The sequence below is a fragment of the Bombus fervidus genome, chromosome 18, assembly GCF_041682495.2.
Source record: "Bombus fervidus isolate BK054 chromosome 18, iyBomFerv1, whole genome shotgun sequence".
NCBI lineage: Eukaryota > Metazoa > Arthropoda > Insecta > Hymenoptera > Apidae > Bombus > Bombus fervidus.
Window position 1 is genome coordinate 7,977,781 of NC_091534.1, and position 14,505 is coordinate 7,992,285.

The 14,505-nt window shown below is 38.6% G+C and overlaps 1 protein-coding gene and 1 long non-coding RNA gene across 6 annotated transcripts in view; both read right to left on the reverse strand.

Annotated features, from left to right (window-relative positions):
• Positions 1-865: 865 nt before the first annotated feature.
• On the reverse strand, positions 866-8,637 carry LOC139996402 (gustatory receptor for sugar taste 64f). Of its 5 annotated transcripts, XM_072020773.1 has the most exons (12): positions 7,971-8,637; positions 6,262-6,329; positions 6,022-6,169; positions 5,344-5,462; positions 4,872-5,066; positions 4,187-4,296; positions 3,617-3,787; positions 3,148-3,320; positions 2,876-3,041; positions 2,690-2,779; positions 2,319-2,408; positions 866-1,528 (listed from the first exon to the last, which is right to left on the reverse strand). In XM_072020773.1, the coding sequence occupies exons 1-12, from the start codon at positions 8,075-8,077 to the stop codon at positions 1,523-1,525; spliced, it is 1,443 nt and encodes a 480-aa protein (XP_071876874.1). In that variant the 5' UTR covers positions 8,078-8,637; the 3' UTR covers positions 866-1,522. The 5 variants fall into 5 exon arrangements, with proteins under 5 accessions (XP_071876874.1, XP_071876875.1, XP_071876876.1 ...); XM_072020774.1 differs by lacking the exon at positions 866-1,528 and having other exon boundaries at positions 1,768-2,408; positions 3,148-3,302; XM_072020775.1 differs by lacking the exon at positions 866-1,528 and having other exon boundaries at positions 1,769-2,408; positions 2,876-3,038; positions 3,148-3,302.
• Positions 8,638-14,062: 5,425 nt separating this feature from the next.
• Positions 14,063-14,505, reverse strand: part of LOC139996410 (uncharacterized) — a 28,095-nt gene continuing 27,652 nt past the window's right edge. The window contains exon 3 of the long non-coding RNA XR_011802227.1: positions 14,063-14,500. This is a non-coding gene — a long non-coding RNA (uncharacterized lncRNA). The remainder of the gene's footprint in view (positions 14,501-14,505) is intronic.

Here is a 14,505-nt window from a genome sequence, read left to right on the forward strand (position 1 = left end):
TAAATCGAAATAAAATGAATACGATTTGTGTCTGCAGGTAACTTCATACGTAGAATGCAAAATCGAGAAGGCAATATCGTTCGATCCTGCTTCTTTTTAACGAAATTAAAAAGATCAAACCTATGGTTGTCAGATATCTTTGGCAGACGTGTAATATTATTATGTATTAATATAAACATATGTATATTTTAATACTTAGCGAATAATAGTTCATATTAATAATAGATAATATTGTACATCATATTATAACACTTTTACCACTGAAAAGCTACGGCACAATTTTACATTACTATGCTACATACAAGCATTTATTAATTATTTTATTCCTAACGAACCTTATATTTTTGTACTTTTTATTTCATTATATATATATATATATATAGTTCGTTTAAGTTACAGATTAATTTGTTCATGACAAATTACGAACTGATTTGTTCAAAACAAATTTCGCTGTGCTTAGAACAAATAATTGGACATTTCAAAATGCTATAACAATTTTGTTATTGTAACTGCATCGACTGCTTTCTGCTTGGTATCCATAAAACAAGAACTTTTAATTTGTTTTCGCGACCAATGATAATTTGGTACTTACCCAATTTAATTGATTGTACGTTATCTCTACGATTCCAGACGATCCGTTTCGATTCTTAACATCGAACAGTGCTAAAATTATACTTGAGAAACGTTATATATTACAAGATAATATATTCAGTTTATTCGGTATTCCGTGACACTCTCTGTTAATTAATCGAGTAACGCCTTTACTATCTGCTCAGATTATACTCTTATTACTTCTGGTGTTAATGTTTCGTTCAATGTAGGAAGCATTATTTTGTGCAAAAAGATTTTGCTTGCTTAAATAAATGGGCGTTCCCTAATTTTTTGAGAGAAAAATTGTTAATTATATATAACACACATTAACTATACAAAAGTCTGTTTTCAAAGCAGCACTCACGGAACAGTTTTCCTATAAATTACTACAATATAAATCATTATAATTGAAAACTTAAACCACGTATGAAACATAAAGCATAAATTACTTGAAATGTTGTATTGTATGTACAATGTATATACATTGTGATTTTTCAATTATTAAGCCCAGCGCTTCTTAAACTTTTTCCACTCGCCACCGCATTTTGCCTCGGGAAAATTTGACGCAATTCCAGTTATATACGTAGAAAGGTACATAAAATAAATATACAAACGAAACCATTAATCGATAATAAACGAAGGAAGTTTAATTTTAAACAACTACTCGTTACGTTTATAACTTTACCACGCATTACCACTTATTAGGACAAAGCTAAATTCCAAGGAAAGGTCTCTCTGAACGTTCTTTTTTTAAAGCTGGTGTTTTATACTTGTGTCGATTAATAATAACTCGGCGAATTCCTCGTGATCCTTCAACGCGAGGTGACTTACGTGTCTCGTCTCGGTGGTGTGCGGCAGCTGCAAAAATTTTCACGACCCCGTAATTCTGTTACGCGATCCCGTATCGGGCAGTGGTTTAAAAAGCCCTGACCTAACCCTGAAGCAAACGAAAAGGAAGAAAATAAGAGTGAAAATAAATCAGGGAGAAAAGAAATCGAAGAACGATTGTACGATACAATGATCCGAAGCGATTGGAGCAAATCGAAGCAAAAATGTTTTACCAAATTTAACGAAAACCGTTTAAGCAGAACCATTCTGATGTTGATTTCGTCATCTGGTCCAGAGCCTAGAAGACCTACATCTTGTTACGATGTCTCGTCTCGTAATGCTTCTCAATTTCGATGGAAATAGCAACGTTGTTATAAGATTTAGCGTGTAGTTGCAGATTTTTGGAAACGATATTTATCGTCTGCATAGATGTGCAGATTCTTATGCGTTTATACGATACACGAAGATTCAGAAAATGTGTATAATGAATAAGAACGTACAAGACGTTCGAGTAAGATTCTCGTTACAGTTTTGAACAGGGGAAACAAATCTTCGCTTAAGCTCTGTTTCCTAGTATCGCGTTTGTCTATAAATTTTAATTTGCATGAAAATCTGCGGTCCATCTAATATCAATTTCCACGGAACGTTTCTTTGTAGAAGAAAAATTTCGTTTTCAGCATCAACTTATCTCTGGCACGAGTGTAGGTCGCCCTACTTTTACATTCTTCACACTGTGCACTTATATACAGCGGTTTAGGCAATAAGCGCTATTCTATTTAAGATATGGAAATATTTATAATGGGAAATTGTAAAGCAAGATGTTAAGGCTGGAAGGCGATAATTTAGGTGAAATTCCTTGTAAGCGCGTCGAAAGACGTTTGAAAACGCGGTTACTTCACCTCGCACACGGTACTGTTCGACACTTCACTTTGCTGCGTTGTGTTGAACTGCACCAGCACCAATTCGTACGTGACTATGGTTCCTGCTACCTGAAACAAATTTTCAATCATTCAGCGAACGCTATTGTCGCCAACAAACACGTGCTGGATATTCGATAATCTTTTTAGCGATTGTTGGTGTGATCAGACGCGGCACGAGAATCAAATCCACGCGAAGCGAAACTGTTCTGGCGTTTTCACAAGCTTTTCGCAAGTGTTTGGAATCGCGCAACAAAATATCTGATTCTCAGGACGTAGCTTATACGAGGGACAAACGCGTTATATTACGCGCTTTTAAAATCGTTATCTTACGTTATATATTTTATACGTACTGTTAATACGAGGCTTCTGGTCACCGAGAAGAATTTCATGCCCGTCAAGCAAATGTTATCCGTTGTCACTTGTGCTAGGAATCTCATCACCTACGAAAACGATAAAATTATTACACGCTCCATATGGAAAGTCAATTAAACGGGCTGATATAATCGTAACGATAAAGGCGAGAATGGAAATCTTACTTCCGTTGAGAAACTGCTTCCAGAAACGCTGTATAAGATCGGGGCCGGGAGTAACGACTCGTCGTGAATCGTAGCGGCACACAGGGAGACCACTGTCGTTCTCGCCAACAGGAATCCAAAGGAAAAGCCGAAGTAGAGTTTCTCGATAATGCCTCGCATCGGGCTGCTTTTTAAATGTTCGATATCTTAGTTAGGACATGGCGCGGAGGGACGTCGTTGCATACCGAACGTGCGATAATACAAATAAAAGAATGACATTTTGTCGTGCATACGTGAAAGAGAAAAGTAGTTGTATGCAGATGAAATACAGATCGGTAGCGAAAGAGAGAAGAACCATAACGGAGATATGGGAGTCCAGCTGCCTTGTTAGCGTTGCCAAGTGATTATATTCACTCCTTGCCTCGGCCCACCACCATTCGGGCATTGCCTTAACAATGAAATGATGCTAAGGACCAACATTCGTTATTAAAAACTGTAATATTTTCTGCGCTACTTAATTCAGCTAACAATATAATAACGATCAACTATATATATATACGGTATCTCGCGTAGTTACTTTTCTATCGAATGATATTCTGTAATCTGCAAAATAACGATAGTTACTTAATTACGTGAAATATTTTGGTTCTTTCAAACAATAAGGCACTTAACGTGCGAACACCGAGTAAACGCTTAACGTGACGATGCAATACTCGATTCGATCATACGTGTATAAATACGAGAATATTTGCAGTCACTTACCTTGCCCCTTATGGAATTCAAACGACTGTTTAGTTGACGAAACTGATCTGTCAAGGCGATGCTGATCAGAATGAGAAACAGATCGACAAAATTCCACGAGAAGGTACTGAGAATATTACAGATGTCCACCAATACTCCTTTCCACAAACTGTACTGTATCCTAGAAAATATCTGGCCAACACGCGTTTCTATTTAGAATGTTTTCGACTGATCGAACAACTTGCAGTATTTTTTTTTTAAATGAACCTCGAGTTTCAATGAAAATTTTGGATTACACGCATTTGCACATCTAATATAAGCGACTTGTACGAATAATATGTAATATTAATATGCTATTCGAAAAATTAGCAGGAAGATGAAAGCGGTGATAAGAAGTATACAGGAGAACGATGTAGTGCGGAAATAAAAACGTGGATACCATGGAGTACGAAAGGATCGTTGAAAGCTCTTCAGCTTTCGTAGATGGAACTTTTATGGGAATAAAAAATAATAACAAAACACGGCCCCTTCTAAAAAAAAAAATATCAATTTGTTGGGAAGAAAGTTGATAACGAGAGAAATAGGTGTTACCTGTGGAAACTGCATCTGGAAATACACACCAAGTATATCCTCTTCCGCTTTGTGTGCGGCGCACTCTTTAGCTTGGATGTAGCCGTGGACTATCGACAAACCGTGTTCAACTGTTGCAACAACAAATCGCAGTACATCGATTAAAAGAAAGCAGAAAAAATATCAGAAAATATCGACGAGGTAGAACTTTCGGTTTAAGGGAACGATGTTTGGCGGAGCAAAGGCTAAAACCGAATGACACGGTAAATGCTAAGGAAAGGGGAGAATTTATGCGAAGACGAGGATGTGGAGCGTACGTAGAAAAGAGGATGAAGACAACTGCGAAAGAAAGAGACAAGCAAGTATCAAGGGATCAAAAAGGGTACAGCGGAATAAATAAAAAACAAAGTGTAACAAACGGTATAAGCTTACCACGTGTTTCGGTGTATCCGAGTACCAAATAGAGGAAGAACGTGGAATGAAACAACAACAGTTTTCGTTTCGCAAGAGCGAGACGCGGGAATGCGCAGGCGAACGACAGATTTTGGGAGAAAGAAGTAAAAGAAAGGTACATTTTGTGCGAGAGAAACTTGGAGACTTTGAAGCACTGGTTGGAGGGATTGCACAAACTGTGACTCCTAGGATCAGGTTAGAATCACGCAATAAATAAGTAAATAAATAAAATAACGATAAGAGTGTCACTTACCTAATGCAATCATCATCACTACTATGGTCACGATACTAAATTTCGTGGCCAGAGTGATTTTCGAGATTTTTCTATGCCTGTGCGAAAGCTCTTTCTCGAGTTTCTCCCAAGTTACCATCAAACAGGGCCACTGGATCGACAACTTTAGGAACAGCAACGAAGCGATCAAATTCGTCCCATTGAATACGAACGTGGCTTACGTAAATAAACAATAAAATATATTACTTGTGTTGTAACGGATCAATGCTATAATAATTATGTTATAATAATGTTATAGATAATGATCGATCAATTTAATCCACCTATTGTGTTAGGATTTATCACATTATTTACATATGAAACAATCGTGTTTTTAAACCATTGTAATCTTTTTCTATCGATGAAATTTTAGTGAAATAATTGCAAATTTTTATATGTAAATATCTTAGAATATTTGAACGAAGTAAACGTAAAATATCTTCAAAATTCTTACTCATTTTCGTGGAATTTACTCCGGTCGCAACTATTCTCAAAATGTTAAATATCGTCATCACCGACGAGCCAAAAATTGACATCGCACAATATACAAATTTCGGGCTGCGCCAGGTGAACCTAGACGTAAGGAGAATCGCGTTAATAATCGTAGTTGATGTTTCAGTCATTTGTACTTTTCGAGTTACATTACGTATCCAAATTGTGCCAAATATTCGAAGCAATCTTGTAAATCTTGTAAGTAAAAATGACTTCGATTCTGTTGAAACTATCTGAAAGATGTCAGCCCATCCGTTCGTTTCAGCTCTATCGCTCAAGATTATCGATTTCGAGAGATTGCTTGGAATATATACAATTCCCTATAATGTAGCAACTAAGAGCTCGATGCAAGAGAATATAACTATAGCGTACGAAACCGGGGGACAAGAATGCAACAACACATCCCTGTAACAGGCTATGGGACTAAAATACGAATAAATCGTTATCATACGTAAAATTCTTCTTTAGCAAACTTTTAATCAAGTTTGGTGTCGGTGAAGTCTGCGTCGATGATCTCAAAGGGGTCCCCAATTGTTGTCTACCCGGCTATCTCATAAGTTAGAGGCACAATGGGCGCAATGGACGCAATCGTAGAGGACACATGGAGTTTCTAATAGATCATCGATGGGAAACAGATTACCTGAGGTACGACGCATCGGAGTTGTTGATACCGGACACAGGAAACAAGGAGAAGCATTGCGCCAACATGATGATCGGCCTCATAGACGCGTGTAAGCTGTCAGTCTTTGGGTTGAAGGCGCTGACGGAAGCTGCTACCGGCTCCGACACTGAAAATTTATTTTGTAAGTTCGATTGGAGATTCGTTCGACCCGCGCTCGATCGTAAGTTTTTTGTTATATGAACAATCCTTAAAATTTACTTCCGATAGTGTCTATCTCCGTCTTCAGATTGTCGAATTTGCCAAACTGCGAGCTACTCTTGGGTGACCTGAAAATTTCGTTACTCGCGTTAACAACAAATACAGCATCGACTATACGCGGTGATTCTAACGATCATGCTCGGTTGTATCTCTGTTTCAAACGTAATTGGAGAACATCATAGATGAACATTCCGTGGAATGAAATTGGTAAAACAGTATGTATCATAGACGTTTATTATGTATCTATTCGTATACTTTTGTAAAATTATTACATTCTTACTTATATCTGTAACCCACTCGTTATCTAAGTTTGTAACGGGCCAATGTCTAACACGATGGTAACGATAGTATTAAAAATAGATAGTTCCGATATTAAATCGTAAATTTCACATTCACTCGAGGCGATCGAGGCGATCGAACAGCACTTGACACAACAGAGGAACACAGATATCCCGTCCACGTAAACAGGCGACTTATTAAAAAAGCGAAATTAATCGAAGCGTGATAGATTCGCGTGAAATGTTTGACCGTGTTGGCGATCACGATAAAAATGATAAAAACCTTCTGCGCGAGGCGTCGCGATCGACGGTGTGTACGCCGAAGGATCGCATGGCGAACAGAAGATAAACTCGTTATTTCCGAGCTTTATCATACGTCAAAGGATAGGTGGAGGGTGTTTTATAGACAGTTCTAGGAAACTCAATAAACGTCCGGTTGAACAACCATTGGAAAGTTTGTTCGTCTCAATGGGGCTAACGCGAGTGTTAGCAATTGTAAAAATCCCTGACAAAGAAGCGATTTATTCTCCTTTCTTACTCGTCCTGGTGTAGGATAGCAGGATTCGTATGAAACCTTTTTTTAATATTCGTTTCACGTCCCCCTTGACGTTCTTTTTAACATTCTCGCGATATCGTCGGAACGACTAGCACGATTTTCGTGAATAATTGTTTATAAATTATTAATCGTTGCTGCTACGATATGGATGCAACACGATCGTAAAGTTCGTGTCTCGATAGTGGACGGTGTAAAAGACTCTGGGTTTGCAGAGTTTCGAAATCTTAGCTACAAGAATACGCAATGAAAAATGGAGGAAAAATTGACACTCTCCAACGCCGTTTCTTTACTTTCGCAACGTTAAAATTTATTGCACAAGACACGTTTATATCGCATTGTAGCGTACTTAACGACGTGAAAGGGACTCCAAAGCGAAGGTAAAAATACATTTTACGAGAGACAGTGCGTTTTCCTAGATGTCGGTAAAAAAATTAGACGGATGAAGCCTCTGTAACAGCAACTTGCAGCTATTTCCCGGAAACGATAGATCGAATGATTCTATAAATCTATAGGAATATTATACAATGGGTCGAAGCTTTTTTAGAGAATGAGAAAGGCGGATAAAACTGCGAAAAAATCCGATGAAAACGTTCGAGTTGAAAATTCTTTGACAATTTCTTAATATTATAATTAGGTAAGTAAAATTATTTATATCGCTGTATTATATTTCGTATAAATAATTATATTAACGTGTATTATATTGACATTATTATTACAATTATAATATAATATATAAATTTTTAATACAATATTATTTCGTAATCTAAAGTTAAAGAAAAATTTCCCTTCACGCTTTAACTCGGATATTTAATAATGTTTAATAATTACAAGTACTAGTCGATGTTTAATAAATATACGAAGTTGCAAATACTTACCTAACATTGATCAATAACGCGTTCTGATATTTCACGGATGGCAAATTTAGCGGCCGCATCCCGTTTACTTTTTTCCCTGTATTATCGTAATTCGACATGTTATTCATAGCATTTCGTCAAAAAACATACATCTCACACGATACGTATGCCACCGATCCGCACTAACTGCAATTCCAACGTGTACGATATCAGCGAGCCATTGTAAATACCATTGCAGACACTTTACCACCACCAGACATATTTATATACGCGAAAGAAGCCGGAGGACGAGTACAGGACACGTCGAAAGGTATAGTTAATTAAAAAGCGCAGTTGAATACGAGCAGACACTTTACAGTAAGCGAAACACGACGAATACGCGCACGTTACGTACAATATGACACGACAGGGTTGTAAAAGCCGACTAATTGGGTTACGACCGTTGCAACCGAGCTAAGTATAATCGAGAAATTGTGGAAAAATTAAAAGGGGAGGATCGCAAACGCGGGGTATCACATGACAAATGTTACTCCCTTGGTTGTGTGGAACGTGTCAGGAAATGAACTGAAAGATATACGAGCCGCTGGCACGAACTATATATCTCATAGTTTATATATATAGATCGCGTATAAACTATGACAGAGAAATAACAGATATGCACTACTGGCTGTGTAGGTCTATGCATGAGCGGACATTTGACACACTCGTCGTAAATAGTGCTCGATGCTCGCTTATTCTAGCCAGTTGCGGGTACTCAACTTTCCGATTTTCCCCGGTCACGATCTTCCTTTGCATTTCGTTGAAATTACACAAATTCCACAGAAATCACATCTTCGGCTTGCCTGATGTTCGCCACCGTTCTTCGGTCTTCAGACAGAATCGCTACACACCGCTGCGCTAATTGCCATTATCATCTGCTTCTGCGCAGCAATTACATCCCCGTTTTGGCTGATGTTGCTCGCTGCTCCTCAGTTTTCAGACACAGGGAATCGCCACACTGCTGCGCTAATTCGCGTATCATCTGCTCCTGGAGGTGTGACGGGCTCGCTGCAAACAGTTGCTGGATACGCTCGCTCGTCCCAGCGAAGGTACTCAACTTCCTGATCTTCTTCGAAGTTGACGATCTTGTTTCCTAATTTAACGAGAATTCCTCTTTCAATAGAAACTTTCGCTTTGGTCGACCCTGCTCGTTCCTCTTCAACTTTCAGACAGAATTCCAACGCTACCGCGCTAATTCGCGTATCGTCTGCTCCTGACTTCATCGAAGACGCGATATTCGATCGACTATCAGGTGAGCAAAAAGAAGAACAATAGAGTCGTTGTTACCTTCGCATTTAATAGATGCAAATTCGTTGCTTAGCTCTGTTCTTACGCCTCCGAATGCCACTGTCCAGCGCTATTGCGTTAGATGCTGCACGTTAATTGGCAATTCAGTGTTTTTAAGCAAGATTATCGTCGGTTCATCGTGTTTCTCATCATCGATCATCATTTCATCGTTTCGTGTGCGATTCTTTTCGATATGAAGTCCCTCTATTGGAAAGTTAATATCGTAGATAAGGAAGGATGATGACTGACGCAAATTCGAGTGTGTGAATATGTCTTTGATAAAACGAGGAAACCCTTTTTATGAAAAGATAGTGGTAGATTTTATATTTTAATATGGAATGTACCGTACAAAGCAAACTTAATAAAATTCGACGATCGTACACGGTTCCCTTGTACAGTATAAAAGTCGTCAAACTTTGTAATACGATTCTATTCTACCGTGATGCTCGGAGATCGATCAATTTTACTACTCTTTCCGCTGTAAAGCTTCTTACGTAAATGAAATTTAGTAAAATTCACTTTATTCGTATACATACGCGAAAAGTTTGTTCGTTAAACGTAGATTCTATCAAATTTCATAATTCTATTTCGTTGTTTTATAAAATTAATATATTAATATATTTGGATGCAACGTGTTTTTCTCTAGGTAGCGTTTATCGACAAAAAACCAATTTTCATTTAATGTTACTTTCACAGTCGCTGGCACAATTACGTATTAATAGCTTGATTCTGAAAAGAAACGTCGAGCGACGTTTTCCTCGTTTCTTGTTTTCGTGCTGTCTACGTAAATCTTTAATAATTCGTTACTGTATTTCTCGGTATAGCGATGCATCAATCATATCTTTGTTGTCCCATCGTTTCGAAGGAATGCGTGAGAGAGTCGTGACGTTTAACACGTTCTCTACCGATCGTTGATCAGCCTTCCATCATCTAGAATACTATACGTATATGCTAATAAATAATTTTCATAGAGAAGCTATTTTTATGCTATAGGTATTCGTGTAAAACTTTATTTCTGTGAGTTATTACGAGAGCTTTCTTAACACTTACTTCGTGCTCCGACACAAAGCGTTTCAACGTCCCTCTCATTCGACTCAGCGACGAAGAAACATCTCGTTCCAATTTATAAGAAAACATTTCCCAGATTAGACGACGAACTGACGGCCTGAGAAACGTTAATAAAACCTGTCTGGACTTCTGGGACACAGTTATGGGGCACGGCAGCGAAAAGTCGAATAGCAAAGATGAAAGTAATGCAAAAAACTGCAAGAATGGCAGTGGATGCACCATGATATCACAGAGACGAGGATATACGAGGAGGCTTAAAAATACAAATCGATGTTGAAGAATCGTCCTAATGAAAATTGGCATTAGCGCGAAAGCAAATCAAAAATGATAAGAAAAATTTGCCAATTGGCAACCAAAGAGGCGATGGATGTTCCTCTCGAATCAAATGCTGCATCGATATCGTAGCAAGATTTTAAAGAGGCGATAACGGCGTACGTGAAACGAGCGTGGACTCACAAGCGGAACGCTGAGAACGCTGAGAACGCTGACCAACAGTTCGAACGCGATGGGAGGATCCTTCGATGGAAGAGACCGAATCATCTTCAACAGGATCCATCGGTCACGCGAAACTTATTCGCGAAACCTCCATCCGGTTGCAACGCGTGCCAATGTCTTCCAGTCAACTCTTGAACGCGTGTCGATCTTTCGCAAAGGAATCTCGCGAAACCGGGACAAAAAACTCGCCAGATCGTCATAGGAATGCTTCGATAAAATACGAAGAACATTGAGAAGACTTTTTTGAGAGGCTCGAATTTATCCAAAGCGATGAACTTTTTTACGATTGCGTTTAACTGTCACTAATCAGCACAGTTCACACAGCTAACAAGACAAACGTGGAACAAGGCAATTTTGTAAGGAGAACACGACGAGATACCGACTACCCATTTACCTCTTTTTACCTGATCGACTTGCCTTTTATACCTACGTTAGTTAAGAAATTATAATATTTCATCCTTTTTAAACGAGAAGTAAACGTAAGCTCCAAGTTACATTAAATACATGGCGCGATTAAATTTAGTTTCACGTCCGCTCTAACGCACGGAAGATAGCAAGGTTCCATTAAAATAGGAAAATAAAACATTAATTATCTTGATAAGATTGCGAGAAGCAAGCAACGTTGTTGATTGTATTAATCTTCCGAAGCTATCTGAATTATGTTTTACACGCTCTTTCGTATATCCTTGAATCTAACGCGAATATTCATACTTTTGCCCTCCGATGAATCATTCTTCGTTTAATTGAACGTAAACCTTTCACGTTAACGTAAAAATAGCAAGCTTGACGGAGATCCAGAAGTCTCTTCGTGACAACATGATATTTATTTGAAGATGATCTATCAGGAATACGTGTATACGTCTACAGTATGTTAGAAATACAATATTTCCGTGCTACTTTGAAATTTGCTTTCACGTTGCATGCTTGCGTATACACGAATTACATTACACGCTGCTTACGAAAGCACAAATTACATTTTATCTCTGTGTACTTTATAAACAGTTTTAACTGGGCCGATGGTCGGACGTACGAGCTTTTACGCGCGTTTAGTTGTTGAAAAGAAAAGAAGACCGATCAATGCGCAGCCAATACGATGTAAATACTAAAGTCAGCGAAATAAAGGAAAATCCTAAAGAAGCGACTCGAATTGCAAAGTCATCATGCTCAAACGTATCGAAGTTTTTAGAATTAATGTTTCTCGTTTAATTTAATACGCGCGTCTACGTCGGAGTTCGCGTGCTACGGTCGATCGGTAGAACGAGTGGATCCCTTTGTCGTTAATCAGAAACGAAAACAAAAAATTGGGAGGACACGTGCTTATTAAGCGGTGTCGTTTGATATTGATATCTTTAGAAGTTTAGATTATCCACAAAATCATCGCCTACCATATTCCCGTATTAATTATGCATATCGCAGCAATTCTTGGTAATCACGAGGGGCAGGAAATTTCAATGGCTTTGAAATATATGGCCAAGGTCAACATATTTGGAACATCTTTCTTCCAATACCCGCAAAACGCTGCGATTAAACTTGGGTTGCGATTACGCTTCATTCTGGAATACTAGGCAGCCGCGTTTTTCTACGATCCAACATAAACTGAAAGTAAATACTAGTAAGTAATAGGAAATATCGCGCGAAGAGAGAGGAAACACGACGAAACAAAAACAAATCAGAATCATTTGTAGTTTCGTACAAGCTCTAACGATGTTTATTCATCGCGACGTAGAGACTCGGTGCTTCGGTTTCTCTTTCATGTCAGTAGTATTCCGTATACATAGGCGAACAAACGACAAGCTGACAGGCTGTGTAAACGGAATTTTTTCCATTGTCACGCCGCTTGCATTTGCTTGCAATGAAAAGGGGCGCGTATGTGGACCTTGTCTCGTAATTCCGACCCACTTTAATATCCTTCCCTTTGTAGCCTTGGATACGCACCGTACCGTGTATCGTGTCCTCCGGAAGATTGCGACTTCGAAATTTCTCCTTTGACCGTAGGCATAATGAACGAACACGAACGACGTTAGTTAATACGAAAGGTACGAGTTAGCAATAATATCACTGTTAACGCGAACTTTTCGATAACATCGTTTTCACAGGAAACCTTAAAGCAATAGAGTCGCTCAAGCGTTACTTCTGCAAATTGTAATTATATTTTCCTCGAACGTTTGTCTGCAACAAAAATCCATGTTTTACGTTTCACGTGTATGTATGTATGTACGTATGCATATATCTCGCGAAGAAGAAGAATAAATCATAGGAGATTATCACCGAGCCTAGTGTCAGCAAATTACATTTCATTTCCAGGATACAATTAGCAGTCATATTCCGATCAAATATTCATGTTGCGTGAAGAGTCGCCAGACGACGATTGCTTTAACAATGGTTCTCTGGGTGGAATGGTTTCACAGGGTGTAACAGCTAAAACAAACAATGAAAAATATTCGTGTAAACATGTGCTCTATCTGTCTTTGCTATGAGATTTAGCGAATGTTAAAATAAGCGGAGCAAACTTATTAAAAATGTCTAGAGACTAGAGCAAGCTTTTCAACGAACGCAGGAAACGCCAGAAATCGATTCCTGCGTCGACGAACGAACAAACGGTTTATCGTCTTCGGTTCGTTTCTTTGTTAGGCAACAGGTAGAGTAGATAGTAAAGAAGATTCTTCCAAATTAACAGAAGGACTACGGTGTGTCGATTCTGGCAGTAAGACGTTTGACGAAGGCAGACAGAACATATTTATTTCTATACGAACATTTTCCATTGTCTTTCGGGCCGCCAAGTAGGTTCCACGTGTTTTGTTACATCCTGTACATGCACCCCGGTTTGTTTGCTTCGATTATATTTGCTGAATAATTGTAGCTGCTTTCAAAGTCAAGATGGTTATCATGGAAGAGCAATTGGAGAGAAAAAAAAAGCAAAAGTGGGATAAAACGAGGTGTCGGCCGAATCACACGTACGAATTATATTTATGTTCTGTTCCCATATACGAGTGGCATACTACATTGTTACAATCGTGTTTATTCGCTAGACACAGTAGTTTTAAATAATGAACTTAATCGCGAAGGCCGTTATTGTACATGCTCGTACATGCTTCGACAAGATTTTTCATCGATCGACATTTATTATTTATTAATAATAGTCTGGTCGTATCATAGACCGTTATCTGTGCTCGTGTCCTTATCGCTAAAGGCCTCTATACACGTTGAACCACGTTGAACCACGTTGAACCACGTTGCGGCGCATACATCGACACTTGGGTCTCGTGATTACATGTTACGAGCATGTAGTTTGGTATCGGCGAATCACCATCAAACAGCAACTTTTATCTATGCTTGCCGTCTTAGTTGGTGAGCAAAGCCCCGTAGACACGCGGCTTTCAACGCGTAGGGGGCACCATCGATACCAAACATAATTTACATTACATAAATAAGAGACTCTCGTCCAATGAACAGACGCTTATCCAAACAAACCGCAATTAGTAGTAGCTTTTCCGTCATTAACTAACGCTATCCTAAATTTCAACCCCATCAATTATTATCAAAATTTCATGATGTTTAACGACTAACTAGTACGATGATCAATTTGTCCTCTTGACATCTTGTAGACAATACGGTGTACATTCGCAGGGCTTCGCAAAAATGTTCAGAGATTTTCCAAACATCTAAA